The following is a 12,968-nucleotide window of genomic DNA, read 5'->3' on the forward strand; positions in this document are numbered from 1 at the left end:
TGGGCAGTGGGAGAAAGCTGTGAGGGTAGCTTGAATGTTCAAGTATCACGGTCATGGGCATTTTACTATAGATCCTCATTATAGAGTATAATCATTACGATCTCAAAATAATCATTATAATAATAATTGGCATTTAAGGGGCGCACAGTATGTGGGGAGGGGTAGGCGGGCACAGCTGGAAGGGGCTGCGCAAGGAGAAAAAAGGTGGGGAGCCTCCAGGGGAGAGGATACCGGGGAGGGGATATGGGGTACGGAGGATATAGGGTGCAGGGCGAAGAGCGTACAGGGCATAGAGGGGATGTAGGGTACGGAGAATACGGGGTAAGGGGCACAGAGAGTATAGCGCATAGGGGATGCAGGGTATAAAGGGTCTGGATACGGAGGATAGGAAATACAGGGTATAGGGGATATAGTATACAGAGGGTATAACATACAGCATATGGGGTATAGAGGATGTAGGGGGTAGGGGATACAGGGTATAGAGGGTATGGGGAGGGAGGGGAGGGGGGCTTGGCTGTAAAAGGCTGGAGGAAGCACCAGGGCTATAAGGATCCTCATTAGGGACTGCAGAGAAGGAAGAGTACAGGACCATGGAGAGGAGTGGGTAGAAGTTATTGCCTGTGGGAACAGCAGGGCATGGAGCAATGGCTACGAGCCGTGGGAGAAGCGTGGAGGCAGTGGGCCAGAGCATCCGCGTGGGAAGTGAGAGGTCTGCAGAGTACGAGGTAGGAAGATGCCTGCAGCAGACCCAGAAGGTCATGGACCGATGGGGCTATAAGGAGCACTGGGGTCCGGAGAGGGGAGGGAATTTGGGATGGAGGAAGGGTCATGTATTGAATGGTGGATATAGGGAGGGAGAGGGGTGTACCGGGGATCTGGAGGAAGGGGTGCGATGGGGTAAGGAGCGGCGTAGGGTGCAGAGGGGAAATAAGGGGCATGGTGTAGAAGGGTATCGAGGGGCAAGAGTTGGGGGCAGAGAAGAGAAGGGTGCGACGGCCCGGGGATGAGCTGCCCGGGGGGACCAGAGGTGGTGTGTGGTTGCCTGTCCTTGCTGCCGCTCCTTTGCCCACCCTCTACTCTCCTGTTGTGGGTTTTCCTCTAGAGCCCTACTGGACACTGCTTTCCCTGGGCCTCCTGCTCTGCACCCAATCCCTTTGGGAGGGACTCAGGCCTGCAGGCATTCAGACTGGCCCAGCACCCTTCAAACCAGAGGGTCTCTGAATTAACTTCAGCGGGCAGTGGGAACAGCGATGGCAGCAGCTTGTGAATTTAGGCCCCAATCCTACAATGGAGATGCTCCGTTATCTTTGATATGTGAACAATTAACCCTGTAGGCCTGGACTCAGGACAGCGTTGGAGCATATGCTGAAAGATTTAAACATACGCTTACATTTAAGCATATGCTTACATGCTCTTCTTAATCAGGACCTGGATGATGAAAAGACTAGACTGAACCACTCAACAACTTGCATGAGTGGCCACATTTCATCCCACGGCCAGTGCTCAGTAAACAGTGTGGCATAACAATTGTTAACAATTAAAGAGATGCCAACAGATAGCAAAGGCACAGAGCTGACGATGTACCAGCATCACAAGCACTATAAATAAACAGATGCACAATCTAGAAATAGCATTACTTTTTTCTTTGTTTAAAGCTTCAATTGAAACCCGTTTAGGACTCGGATTTGAATGTTCTCTGAGGTTGACAATCCAAACTCAGTGCTATTTGGCTAATACTGTAAACTAAGAAGCCAAACTGATTAGTGTATTCCCTCAGCTCAACCACAGGAATGGAAAAGACTTTTGGGATGTAAAGTTTCTGTACTGATTGGACACATTTCTGGCTTCTAGTTACACCACTGATTTCAAAAGACACTTGCAATTGTACCAAGGGCCAGTTTTACCTTTTACGTTTTAATAACCATGCCATTAATCAAAAAGGTGGGGAGATTTGCTTCTTTAAAAAAAACAGGGGACTAGATACTGTATACAATGAAAATCCAGGTTAAATTCAGAGTAAATCTTATGAAGATAATGGAGTTTATACTAATGTAATTAAGACTAGGCTTTAGTCTTGTGTGTTTTATTTTGATGGTGTCCCTTTAACCACACAGAATACAATTACATTTACCTTATAAAATGGTCTTTGATGATGTTATGCCAGAAGAATAGGAAGCATTGAAAATTAGACCTGTTCTGCAGCCAGATTTGTACTGGTTTTTTTTTAAAGGTGCGATTCTAAAGCTATTTATTTAAACCATTGCAAAACAGCTCTGTCCATTGCTAACATCATCTAAGCCTGGCTTATTTTGATTCAGCTCAAATTGATTCCTAGCTGGCTTAGAGTGAATCGATATGAGCTAGAGTTAAATCGTTTTCAGATGGCCCACGTAGGACCTTGCACCCATTCAACTAAATTGATTTTAAAAGACATTTGAGCTAAGCCAGCAGCGTTTTTATGGGAAGCCATTAAAAGCAGCAAGCCAAATTCAGCAGTGACATGAACACTGTGGCAAAGTTATGATGGGTCGAAATAGAAATAAGCAAGTGCACATGTGGTTCTGTAGCAATTTATCTAAACTGGCCGATCGTGCCAGTGCAGCATTGGGATTTATCAAATAAGTATAAAAAAGTACACGCTTGTATTATATATTAATTATTTGCATAGCAGTTTTGCCTCTGGGGAGACGGTGAATGAAAGAACGAACCACACGGGACAGAATTAATCATGTCACTTAATGCATGACTGGAAAGCATTCAGATGGATGGTGAGGAGGTAAATTATTCACAGCATTATGGAGTAGGCTCCAGAAGCAAGCTGGATGCTTTGCAGAGCAAGGACCTACATAGACATTGCTGTACTACCTAAAGGCCAATCCTGCAAAGGTATACATAAGCCTCTGGTAAGCGTAGGTCAGTTCTGCAGAGGATCCGAGTCAGAGACAGTCTTGGCTCTTCGGTTCTAACCGTAGCAGCTCACGTGTTTTTGGCCGTGAAAAGCCCCAGTTTGGTCCCCGAGGTGTTAACAGGTGTCTGTCATTATACATAGACGTGAGCAACATCCGTTCTAATGGGACTGCTTGTGGTCGCAGCAGTTACTCAGCCTTGGTCTGTGCCAATTTGGGTGCTTCTGTTCTGAGCTTGTTTTGTTTATCTCCCAGCTGGACGGGACTCAGGAAACCTCTGTCTGACAAGCGGCGCTGCTCAGCATTCATGCAGAAGGAGGCAATCAAGGCAAGGTGACTTGCCAGCTGCATTCCTCCTTCCACGTGTGCCGTCTTTGCTCTTCAAGCCTTACGAAAGCAAAGTCATCTTAGTTCTTAGACCTTATCTCTCACATACTCGTGCTGCCGTTCTGCATTGCCCCCTAGCGGGAAGCTCTCTGTCATTATATCCCTTTTGTCATGGTGATTTGAGGCATCTAAATTAAGGATTAACCTGATTACACGGTTCAGGTGTGTATTGTAGCCCCATCACGTCTTTCTGTCACTCTTTCTAGACATAGGTATAGCAATCTCCATCAACTCCTTTTATTTAATTAACCACCTCTTAGCTTCCTTGGCAATTTCTCTGGGTTTGGGGGGGTTCTTCTTTCACACCACAGGTTTGGGCACACCTGGCAGGCAGCTTGAGGTGGGAGCGAGCGCAAGTCTTGCCACAACAGGAAACCGCTCGTGTTTTTGTGTTTTGGAGTCAGTTGTGCGACGTGCCGCTCGGTCCCAGACCTGCGTTCCTCCACGGTCTGCTAACGCGGAGGGTGCACGTCTTCCTCTGTCAATGCGAAATACCTGCCCGCCCCCTGCTACATCTCGAGAGCGAGGATGTATCTGCTCAGCAGTCGGAGCTTGCTTCCGCGCGCGTGATTTTTCCTGAGGAAATCGCTTGATAGTTTGCCGGAGAGACTGCCGTTCTGCGAGGCCTTTGGTCCGAGACGTCCCCGTTCGTTCCTTCGAGCCCCGCCGGGTGCAACGCAGGTGTCTTCAGATCGAGCGCCGAGTCGGGCCGGCACCAGGCAGCGTCTCCGTGAGGGATACCAGGTGCGGTGGCGCGCTGCAGACGGTGCTTTGGAAGACCTTCTTTAAGACTTTCGGCAGTTTTACCCGCCGGCCCTTCGAGGAGGAGGAAGGAGCGGCCAAGAGGGGCCGGGCCCGAATTCCCGCTCCCGCCCAAACTGGCGAGCGAGGGAACCGGGCCCGTCGCTGCGCCGAGGCGTCGTGTTCTCAGAGGCCGGACGGGGCAGCGGGCAGGCCGTGGCGTCCTCTCTCTGCCATTCGAAGGCGGAGGTCGCCCCACGCGCCGCCATGACCTGGGTGCCTGGAGTGGATGGGTGTAGGGCACCACGTGGGGCTGAGGGGAGCAGGCGCATGCCCAGGCGGGGCGAGCCCCACGTGCCACGAGGGCACAGCCTTCCTCGGAGGACCTCGCGCCATAGAGAGGCCGGGCGCGCCCTAGAGCGTCCCAGTGGGCGGCCCGTCACACTAGCGGCGTGACGCAGAGACGCCAAGCCACGCCCCTTCCCTTTCCTGCCCGCGGAGTCAAGCGTCCGGCGCGAGCGCGGCCACTTCCGGCCGGGAGCGGGGCGGAAAAGGGGGCGGGGCTCCGGGGCGCGGACCGCGGCGGCGCCATGCGGAAGTTTTTCCAGGAGATCAAGGCGGACCTCAAGTTCAAGTCGGCGGGGCCCGGGCAGAAGCTGGCGGAGCCGCCCAGGTGCGGGGCCGGGTCCTGGGGTGGGACCACTAAACCCCCCAGTGGATCTAGTGAGGGAGCTGCTGGGTCTGGTTAGTCCCAGCGGGTCTGGGGAAGATCCCGTAGAGGTTTCCCAGCAGGGCTGGCACTGCTCCTGGCGCGAAGCCGCGAGGGCTGGAGCCCGTCGCCAGGTTGCCCTCGGCAGGGCTCGCTGACCCGTGTCGCTCGTGCCGTCTCCCGCCGGTTTCCGCCTGCCAGGGCTCGGGGCTGCAGCGCGGCCTCGGGAGGCATCGGGTCGGGCAGAAGCCCTGAGGCTCGGGGGAACAGGCGAGAAGCAAGGCGTGCTCCATCGTCCCTTTCGCCCAAAACACGCCAGTCCCTCCCGGGTCCGCGTTTGGTCCAGTGACACGTATCGCCAACAAACCGGGCTCCTCCCGAGCTGCCCAAAGGCCGGGCTGCCTGGTTTCTTGCAGTTGTGTCGTTGGGTGGATGCAGCTGACCCCAGTCCGGACCTGCTCCGCAGCTGTCGTGCGTGGCACGTTGCTTGTTGTCGTGCAGGGGCGGGGAGGGACGTTACAGCGAAATGCGCGTTGTCCTGCGGAGCGCTAGCAGCATCGACCGCTTTCTTCCTATCCGTATTCTCCGCTTGTGGCTGGTAGGACAGTGATTGGGGCGTCCCTCTGTCGTGTTAAGACTTGGGAGAACCCCCGTATCTGTGGGAGGTAGGAGAGAATATCCTTAAGAGAAATGGGTCTGCTTTTTCTTATCTGTGTAAAGACCTGAATCTCTTTCCTAACGATTGTCTTTGGTTTTGCTGACAACGTCTTGGATGACTTTGTATTGGTTAAGAACAGCATGAAAGGCACTGGAGTCGACTACGTGACAAAAAACCTTTTCCAGGATTTTTTAATTAAATGGACTGAGTTTGGAGACGGGGAATATCTCGCTTCCCTGACGTCGGTTTTGTCTTTCATAGCATCTTGTGGAATATATGAGATGAATTTCTGATATTAGTGCTACTTGTTAAGTCTTTTTGATTCGTGTGTTGTTGCCTTTAAGGACTTCATATGCAAGAAAAAAGGTATAATATTTCCTCCCCCCCCCCCCCCATCTGTAGTTTACTTTTATCTCCTGGTTTAGCATAATTCACATAGATTTTGCTACACAGCTCCCTTTAGTCAATTGAAATTGCAGGTGCTCGTCACAAAAACCAGGGATCTGATTTCAGTGATCTTAAATGCAACTGCTCAGTCGCAGGGTGAGGTCACTTGGAAGCAAGCTGCCTCCTGCTTGAATGCCCAACACAACAACCCAGTGCCGCAGTGGGACGTTCAGAAAACAGCTGGCTGGTCTCCCTCTTTTGACCACGAAATACAAATATCAGATGGTGGAAAAATCCAGTTTTGCTTTAAACAGTTTTTAGTAGTTTATGGTCTCGGTGATGGGCAAGGGGGAAAGAAGTGAAGTCTAATCTGTGCCTTTAAGCGAAACGAAGATGATAGTAATCCTGCTCTAATCACTGGTTTATCTGCTTTCAGCTGACCTCATTGAGGACGCTGCCTCGCTGACAGCTGTTAATTTAATTGTGCCTTTCTGTTATCCCTCAGGGAAAGGGTCCACCAAGAAAAGTCAAAAGCTGAGACCAAACCTCGTCATGGGCCCACCAGTGAAGCTCAGATGGCAGCTGCTGCCGCCGTGGCCAGGCTGGAGCAGAAGCCCAAGCCTCGGCTCTCTTCATCCCAAGATGTCATTAAGAGTCAGGGTGAGCATGGTTTAGCAGCAGATGCCCCTCTCTTCTGGGTGTAGGGCCGGCAGGCTTGTGAGATAAGTGCCCATTTGCAGGAGGCATGTTCACTGGTGCACTGGCCCCACATTTGGCTTGCTGTCACTCGTCTGAATGGGACGTGGAAGAGGCCTGGTTGTATATCTAGCTTAGCTTGCACAAAGAGCACAGCCCTCAGTTCTGGGGACATTTCTGGAGCTTTGCACATCAATGAAATGACAGCTTGGCACAAGTGCACAGTTTGGGTGTGGGAGGGTTCACAATCATGTACATCATCAGCTGCTGACCACTGCCAGCAGTGAGATACCAGAGGAGATGCTGCTTCCCTCCCCCACTCCCATCCAGTTAACATCATTTTGCTGCACCCGCTGTTGTAACTTGGATTCCTCTCTTTCCAGTGAGGAAGGAGCTAATGGCTGAAGCTGCTGCATATGAGAGAGGACCCTCCCCAGATCACAAGGTAGGAGGAGATGCTGCTGTTCAAGTCATTCAGGTATTTGTTCTCTGGGGCATGCCAGCATCTTCCGAGCCTGAGTCTCTTCTTGGGAAATGAATGCCAGCCCCTGTCGGCTTGTTGATTTGAGTCTGCTTTGGAACTCTGGAGAAACTAGTTGTTAGAGGTGGAAACCCCCCTCCATGCATACCTTAATGTCTCTTCTGAGATCTCACCCACTTGGACAAGGAGACCTATAGTTTTTTTCCCCTTCCTAATTTTTTAGAACTCCTTGGCCAGGTGCTATAGTGTTTTGCAGGTGCATGGAGGAGTTGTATGCTGTTGTCATTAGGTATTGATTGGCTCTGGGCAGGATTTACACACCCATAATAAGATTGCCTTACACCACAAATAGCTTGTTGAAGTCGGCAGGACTAGTAAGGGAGTGCAGTGTTGGTTGGCATGGGTAAGCTTATCAGAATCTGGCCCTCTGCCTCGGCAATTGGAAGTACTCTCAGAGGCTCATGATTAAAGTCAAAGCAGCATCTCTTCCTGTAGTGCAGTCTTGCGAACTCATCCATAAAACCTGAATTCCCTTCTTTAATAACCCTGGAGCAGAGGGGCTTGCCAGAAGTGCTGGCAGCTCCTGATCTCTGCTGCTGGGAGCTGCTCCTCCGACTGACCAACAGCCTGTTGGCATCTAGCCTTTCAGTTACAAATGCTCTGCAAACCTCAGGTGACTGACTGTTAATGTTCCATTCCCTGTTTTTATGGGGAGTGATAGTGGCTCATTATCTCTTCAGGTTGTTGCGTGGTCCCTTGAAACCTTGCTTCTGTCCTGTTAACAGGGGTAATATCTGTGCTGACTCCATTAGCCAGCTGTGTTGCACTGAACACCTCAGACAGCCCGTGGTTCCGCCTCTGCAAATGTTTCCTGAGCTAAATTCACCTGGGAGCCATGTGCCAGGGAGAGAATTATAAATGTTTTCTTCCTTTGAGCCAACATCTGATTTCTGCTCTTACTCAGGACCCTGAGGCTGCAGAAGAGGAAGAATGTGCTGGACTCTCGGTATCTGGAGTCTATTTCATCTGCCCACTTACTGGGGCCACCGTAAAGAAAGACAAGCGGGAAGCACACATCAGAGAGGCCATCCTTTCAGTAAGTGGGTCCTCGGCCAAGCACAGGCTTCCTCCTGCCCTGCCACTTAACTTGCTCTCTGCTCTGGATCCCCAGAGGTAGCGTAACCCATTGGAAATGTGCCCTGGGAGGCTGTTTTCAGCTGGATCCATAGGCATGACTGAGCTTAAGGTGTTGTGTAGAGCATATCTGGTTCTCCACTATGTCCTTGTGCTGTTACAGGCCTCCTCTGTCTCTGCTTTCTCCCCCAGTACTGTCTTGTCTTAAACGGCTGTAAACTAACAGTTAACAAGCACCAACCCCAACTCTTTTTGCCATAAGTGTCCAGAACACTACTCAGTCTGACTTTTTGGTTAGACAGATCTTTGTAGCATCCAGTTCCTCGTATGCAACTAAGTTATGTCCTCCTCATCCTCTAGCATTCCTCTAAAGACCCAGTGGCTGCCTCGGTCATGGAGATTCACACCTTCAACAGAGACCGAGAGAAAGTGAAGCTTGGTGTTGAGACCATCGCAAAGTAAGTGGCATGAATGAACTGTGCAGTGCTGACCACACCAGTCTCCTGCCTTAAATCTGTTGTCACTAGATAAGCGGACTTGGATGAAATCCCTGCAAGATTATTGGGGAGATGGGTGTTCTAGGTGATGCCTAAAAGAAAAGCAAAGCCAAGAACTTGGAAATGTCTCTCAACAGCAAGGTCTCTTCCACTGAATAGCTGTAGATTGTCCAGAGTACAGGAATTCAATGTAGCCAAAGAAACCAAACCTGTATGTGGATGGAAGACTGTTCAGGTCTTGGAGGTATTGTCTCATTCATGCAACTCAGTCCCCTAAGGTGGAATGTCTGTCCACGTGAAAAATGAACCCTCTGCCAGATTGATCTGTGAAGAGCAAGGCTTCACTTCCAAACTAGGTGCCAAGTCAACAGCAGGAGGGAAAACATCTAGATGCCTGTAAATGCACACAGACGCAGGCAGCATGGCTTTAACTGGCAGTGGCACAGCTGTGTGTACAGAGTGCTGTGGGCCTGCAAGTAAGCCCAGTAGAGGTAGCAGGTATTCTCCATTCACAAGGGGCTTATGTGTTTCATATGTATGCCCTGTGCATTTAAGTGCCTATCCAGTGGGGAAGGTCCAAAAAATTGTCTTGTGGAAGGTGGTAGAGGGAATTAGTGACCCATTTGTGGAGTAAGGGGTATCTTTCGCATGTTAAGAAACAACTTTTGTCTTGGGATTTAGCAACCTGGGAAGTAGAGAAGGGAAAGCTTGCACTGTGTTTTAGCAGAGAAAATAATATACTTCAAACCTTGATCATGGCACCAGAGAGCACCCAAGAGTCAACAGTGATCGCATACATGAGGCCAGACCCACTGTAGTGAGGTGAAGTGTGTTGGTTGTGTCTTCTCCAGATACCTAGATAACATCCACCTCCATCCAGAGGAAGAGAAATACCAAAAAATCAAGCTGCAGAACAAAGTGTTTCAGGTGAGATTAAGACACCTGCTTTTGCAACACTGGGAAATTTCTACTCTGGAGCAAACTGAATCTGGCTCTCCCCTTTTCTTTTAGGAAAGGATAAACTGTCTGGAAGGTGTGCACAACTTTTTCCAGGCCATTGGGTTTGAGAAGAAAGCCCTACCTGTTCCAGGACAAGGCAAGAAACCCAAGTGTATTCCATTTGAGGTTGGGGTCAGCTTTGGCTGAGTGATGGCAGGACTTGCTTGGGGAGGTGAACGGGGCAGCAAACTTTACAAAACTGTCCCTGTAACTATACTCCCCACGCCTGCAGCTTGCCTGCTTCTGAGGGTGGTCTGCCCTGGGGATTTTTAGCCATTATGTCACAGTGGGTTGTTTCATGTGTTACATTTGTGCAGCTCTGAGGGAACAAGGGACTAAAATGCCAAACTTCTGTGCTTGTAGAGACCACAGAAGAATACTACGTGCTAAAGGAGGAAGTGTTGACTAAGTTGGAGGACCTCAAGGACTACAAGGACCAGCTCCTGAACTCTGAGCCAGTGAGGGTCCAGCTGGATCGCCAGCTGTGTATATTCAAGCCTTCCCCTCAAGCTGCCCAGTTTGAACTGCCAAATGACTTCTACAACCTCACTGCAGAGGAGCTAAAACGGGAGCAGAGGCTCCGGTGAGTGGCCTACAGGCCTGAGCACTCCATGTAAAGGGGCATCCTATCTAAGAAGGAGGCTTCTGGTCACATGTGTAGTGTTCTGGTTGAGAAAGATCTTGCTCCTTTTTCCCCTCCTGTTTCATGTTATGCTGAAATTGCCTTCTCTCTGAAGGACGGAAGCAGTGGAGAAGGCCTCCATGCTGAGGACAAAGGCTATGCGGGAGAAAGAAGAGCAAAGGGAAATGCGGAAATACAATTACACCTTGCTGCGAGTCCGGTTCCCCGATGGATACATTCTACAAGGTGAAGTGTGCTCATCACTCCCTTACTTCCTTAGCCTGACGAAGGGTTTTTGAACCCACAAGCTTGCTTAATAATTGTCTTCCAACTATTTAAGTTGGTCTAATAAAAGATATCGGATTCACCCAAAGAACCTTGTCTACCTATCATCACTCCCTCTCACCCAGCCCCGAGAGCAGCTGGAAACTTGGTCTGATTTGAGAGCTAAAACTGTAAGCTTGAAGGGCACGTTGAGAAGCTGGGCAAAATACCATTGGACTAAGCAACAAACCTAGCAGGATTCTGTCAGTGCATGAAATTGAAACAAGGGGGGTATTGATTTCACAGCCTTTACAGAAACTCTTGTCTAAGGCAGCCCTCACTTTTTGCAACGCAGTGGGAATGTGCAGCAATGATAATTAAAGAGCTGTAATTGCAGACCGATGCAGTGCTGTTAGTCACTGGTAAACTGCAAAAGACTTTCTAAACCTCGGGTAATAAATTGAAGTTTGTTGGCTCAAAACAAGTGAGACATTTCAATGGCTGAGTAACGGGCTGAAAAGTGGCATTAGACAACAAATTGCATTAGAAAATAGGGAGACACTACACTTCTTATAATGAAGATACTAGATTGAATCTCAGGTTTCCACAGACTTTCTAGGTTGCAACCTGGCAGAGCTGTTGTTCGCTGCAACTAACCTTGTAGCAAGCTCATTTAATTTTTATTTTTTTTAAGGGAACCTGTTCTGATATGCACTAAGTTGAACAATGCTGTGCCTTTGTTTACTGCTTGAAATATAAGCATTACAGAAACCCTGCTGAATCTGACTTCTTCCCTGGTGAAGTAGAAATCAGACAGCTCACTGAAGGTCTTGTTCAGACCAAGGGAAAGGGGCCTCCTTTCTAGGCAGATGCTCTTCCTGCCCAATGGAGAGAGATTTTTCTAATGCCCCACATTGTTTCTGTTGGCAGGAACGTTCTATGCCCGGGAGCAGGTCTCTACCCTCTACAAGTTTGTGAGAGAGGCACTGCAGCATGACTGGCTGCCTTTTGAGCTGCTTGCTCCTGGAGGTCTCAAACTGACTGATGAAAACTTGGCTTTCAACGAGTGTGGGCTGGTGAGTACAGTGTTATCTGATCATGGCTCCAGCCAGGTCACTTCCATTGAGGCTCTGTAACAATTTGTTCATACATGCAACAAGGAGAACAGTTACAGCAAAAACTGAAGGCAAACAGCCAAGCTGTATCTTTACTGTCCCATGCCTAGGGAGGAGGTGGTGGTGTTGGGGAAACCTGATGGTGCTGGTCATTTAGCATTCTTATACAGACACATCCCCTTCTTTTAAGCCACTGAATGCCTTCTAAAGAGTATGGAAGCCTTTGGTAACCAGCTTACACAGGATATTAATAAGCACTCCATTTGTTCCTGTTCTAGGTTCCCTCTGCTCTCCTGACACTCTCGTGGGATGCAGCTGTCATGGCAGACATAAAAGCTGCAGAGAAAGAAGAGGAAGCAAAAAGCCACTTGAAACCAGAACTCCTTTCTGCTGTCCAAACGCTGTCATAAAATAAACGGGAGCAGATTCAGTGCCGTTGGGTCTGTTCATGCTGTTCTGTCCTCCCCTGCATTTCTCAGACATCAGAACAGAAGCTGCTTCAACTCCTGTTCCTGCCACAAACTCGGTAGCTGGGGTCTGGGACATCCAGGCATCAGTCTGCCACTGCACTGGTCAGCTTCTGTCCACACCAAGAGCAGCTATGGAATAGGTGAGAACTTGGCCCATTTTAAGCAGACTTACTACTCTGAAGACAGTCCTGCCCTGGGGATTTCTGTTCTGTTGCTCTTGTACTTTTTTTTTTTCCTTTTTCAGCTACTCTGTGGTTTTTCTCTCTGTTGTGGACAAAAAGTACCTCTCTGTCCTTTACAGCAACAGAAAAAAAATCTACCCTGTTAAAGTCTAGCAGGTCAAAGATGATTGTAAGACTTGTACACTACACAACAGTGGGCAGGACTAGTGTTCAGCTTTCTGTTATGCTCCTACTGTATAAATTAAATCCCTCTTAGGGGAAAGATTTTTGTGTAAAATACTTATGTCACTTGTAACAAGATCAGCTGTTGTTATTCTGATTAAAGGAAGCCTTTAGAAATGCAGCCTTGATTCAAATTCTTGAGCTATCAAACTACACTTACCTGTAAGACCTGAAAAGAGCACTCCCTCATACTCCTTGCACTACTGTATCTCTTTGTAGAAGGTGAAGTCTTCCTCAGCACTCAATTTTACAGTGTAGTTTGTAGCCATGTTGGTCTAAGGACACAGGCAGACAAGGTTCTCTGGGTAAATCCAATATCTTTTATTAGACCAACTCAAATTTGACTTGGTCTAATAAAAGATATTGGATTTGCCCAGAGAACTTTGTCTGCCTGGGGAAGTTCATCCAGCCTATTTTTATTTCACAAGTTGCCACAATGCCAAAGTACATCCCTTAACTGTCACCCTCCCCAGTGACAGATGTGTTTGTGTGAAGTAG

At 49.0% G+C, this 12,968-nt stretch overlaps 1 protein-coding gene across 2 annotated transcripts; it reads left to right on the forward strand.

The window, feature by feature from the left end:
* Positions 1–536: 536 nt before the first annotated feature.
* Positions 537–12,591, forward strand: UBXN6 (UBX domain protein 6). 2 transcript variants are annotated; one of them, XM_006278667.4, is made up of 11 exons: positions 537–725; positions 6,294–6,448; positions 6,868–6,929; positions 7,930–8,061; positions 8,460–8,557; positions 9,448–9,523; positions 9,608–9,692; positions 9,959–10,178; positions 10,333–10,463; positions 11,412–11,557; positions 11,875–12,591. In XM_006278667.4, the coding sequence occupies exons 1-11, from the start codon at positions 637–639 to the stop codon at positions 12,004–12,006; spliced, it is 1,326 nt and encodes a 441-aa protein (XP_006278729.1). In that variant the 5' UTR covers positions 537–636; the 3' UTR covers positions 12,007–12,591. The 2 variants fall into 2 exon arrangements, with proteins under 2 accessions (XP_006278729.1, XP_014460436.1); XM_014604950.3 differs by lacking the exon at positions 537–725 and adding an exon at positions 4,553–4,707.
* Positions 12,592–12,968: the final 377 nt, after the last annotated feature.

The sequence above is a fragment of the Alligator mississippiensis genome, chromosome 16 (assembly GCF_030867095.1).
Source record: "Alligator mississippiensis isolate rAllMis1 chromosome 16, rAllMis1, whole genome shotgun sequence".
Lineage (NCBI taxonomy): Eukaryota > Metazoa > Chordata > Crocodylia > Alligatoridae > Alligator > Alligator mississippiensis.

Excerpts from the sequence above, each read along its gene's own strand:
- UBXN6 (XM_006278667.4), top strand. The coding sequence starts at position 637 with ATGGAGCAATGGCTACGAGCCGTGGGAGAAGCGTGGAGGCAGTGGGCC. Across the intron at positions 6,449-6,867 it reads AGATGTCATTAAGAGTCAGG|TGAGGAAGGAGCTAATGGCT; the intron begins GTGAGCATGGTT and ends CTCTCTTTCCAG. Across the intron at positions 8,062-8,459 it reads TCAGAGAGGCCATCCTTTCA|CATTCCTCTAAAGACCCAGT; the intron begins GTAAGTGGGTCC and ends CTCATCCTCTAG.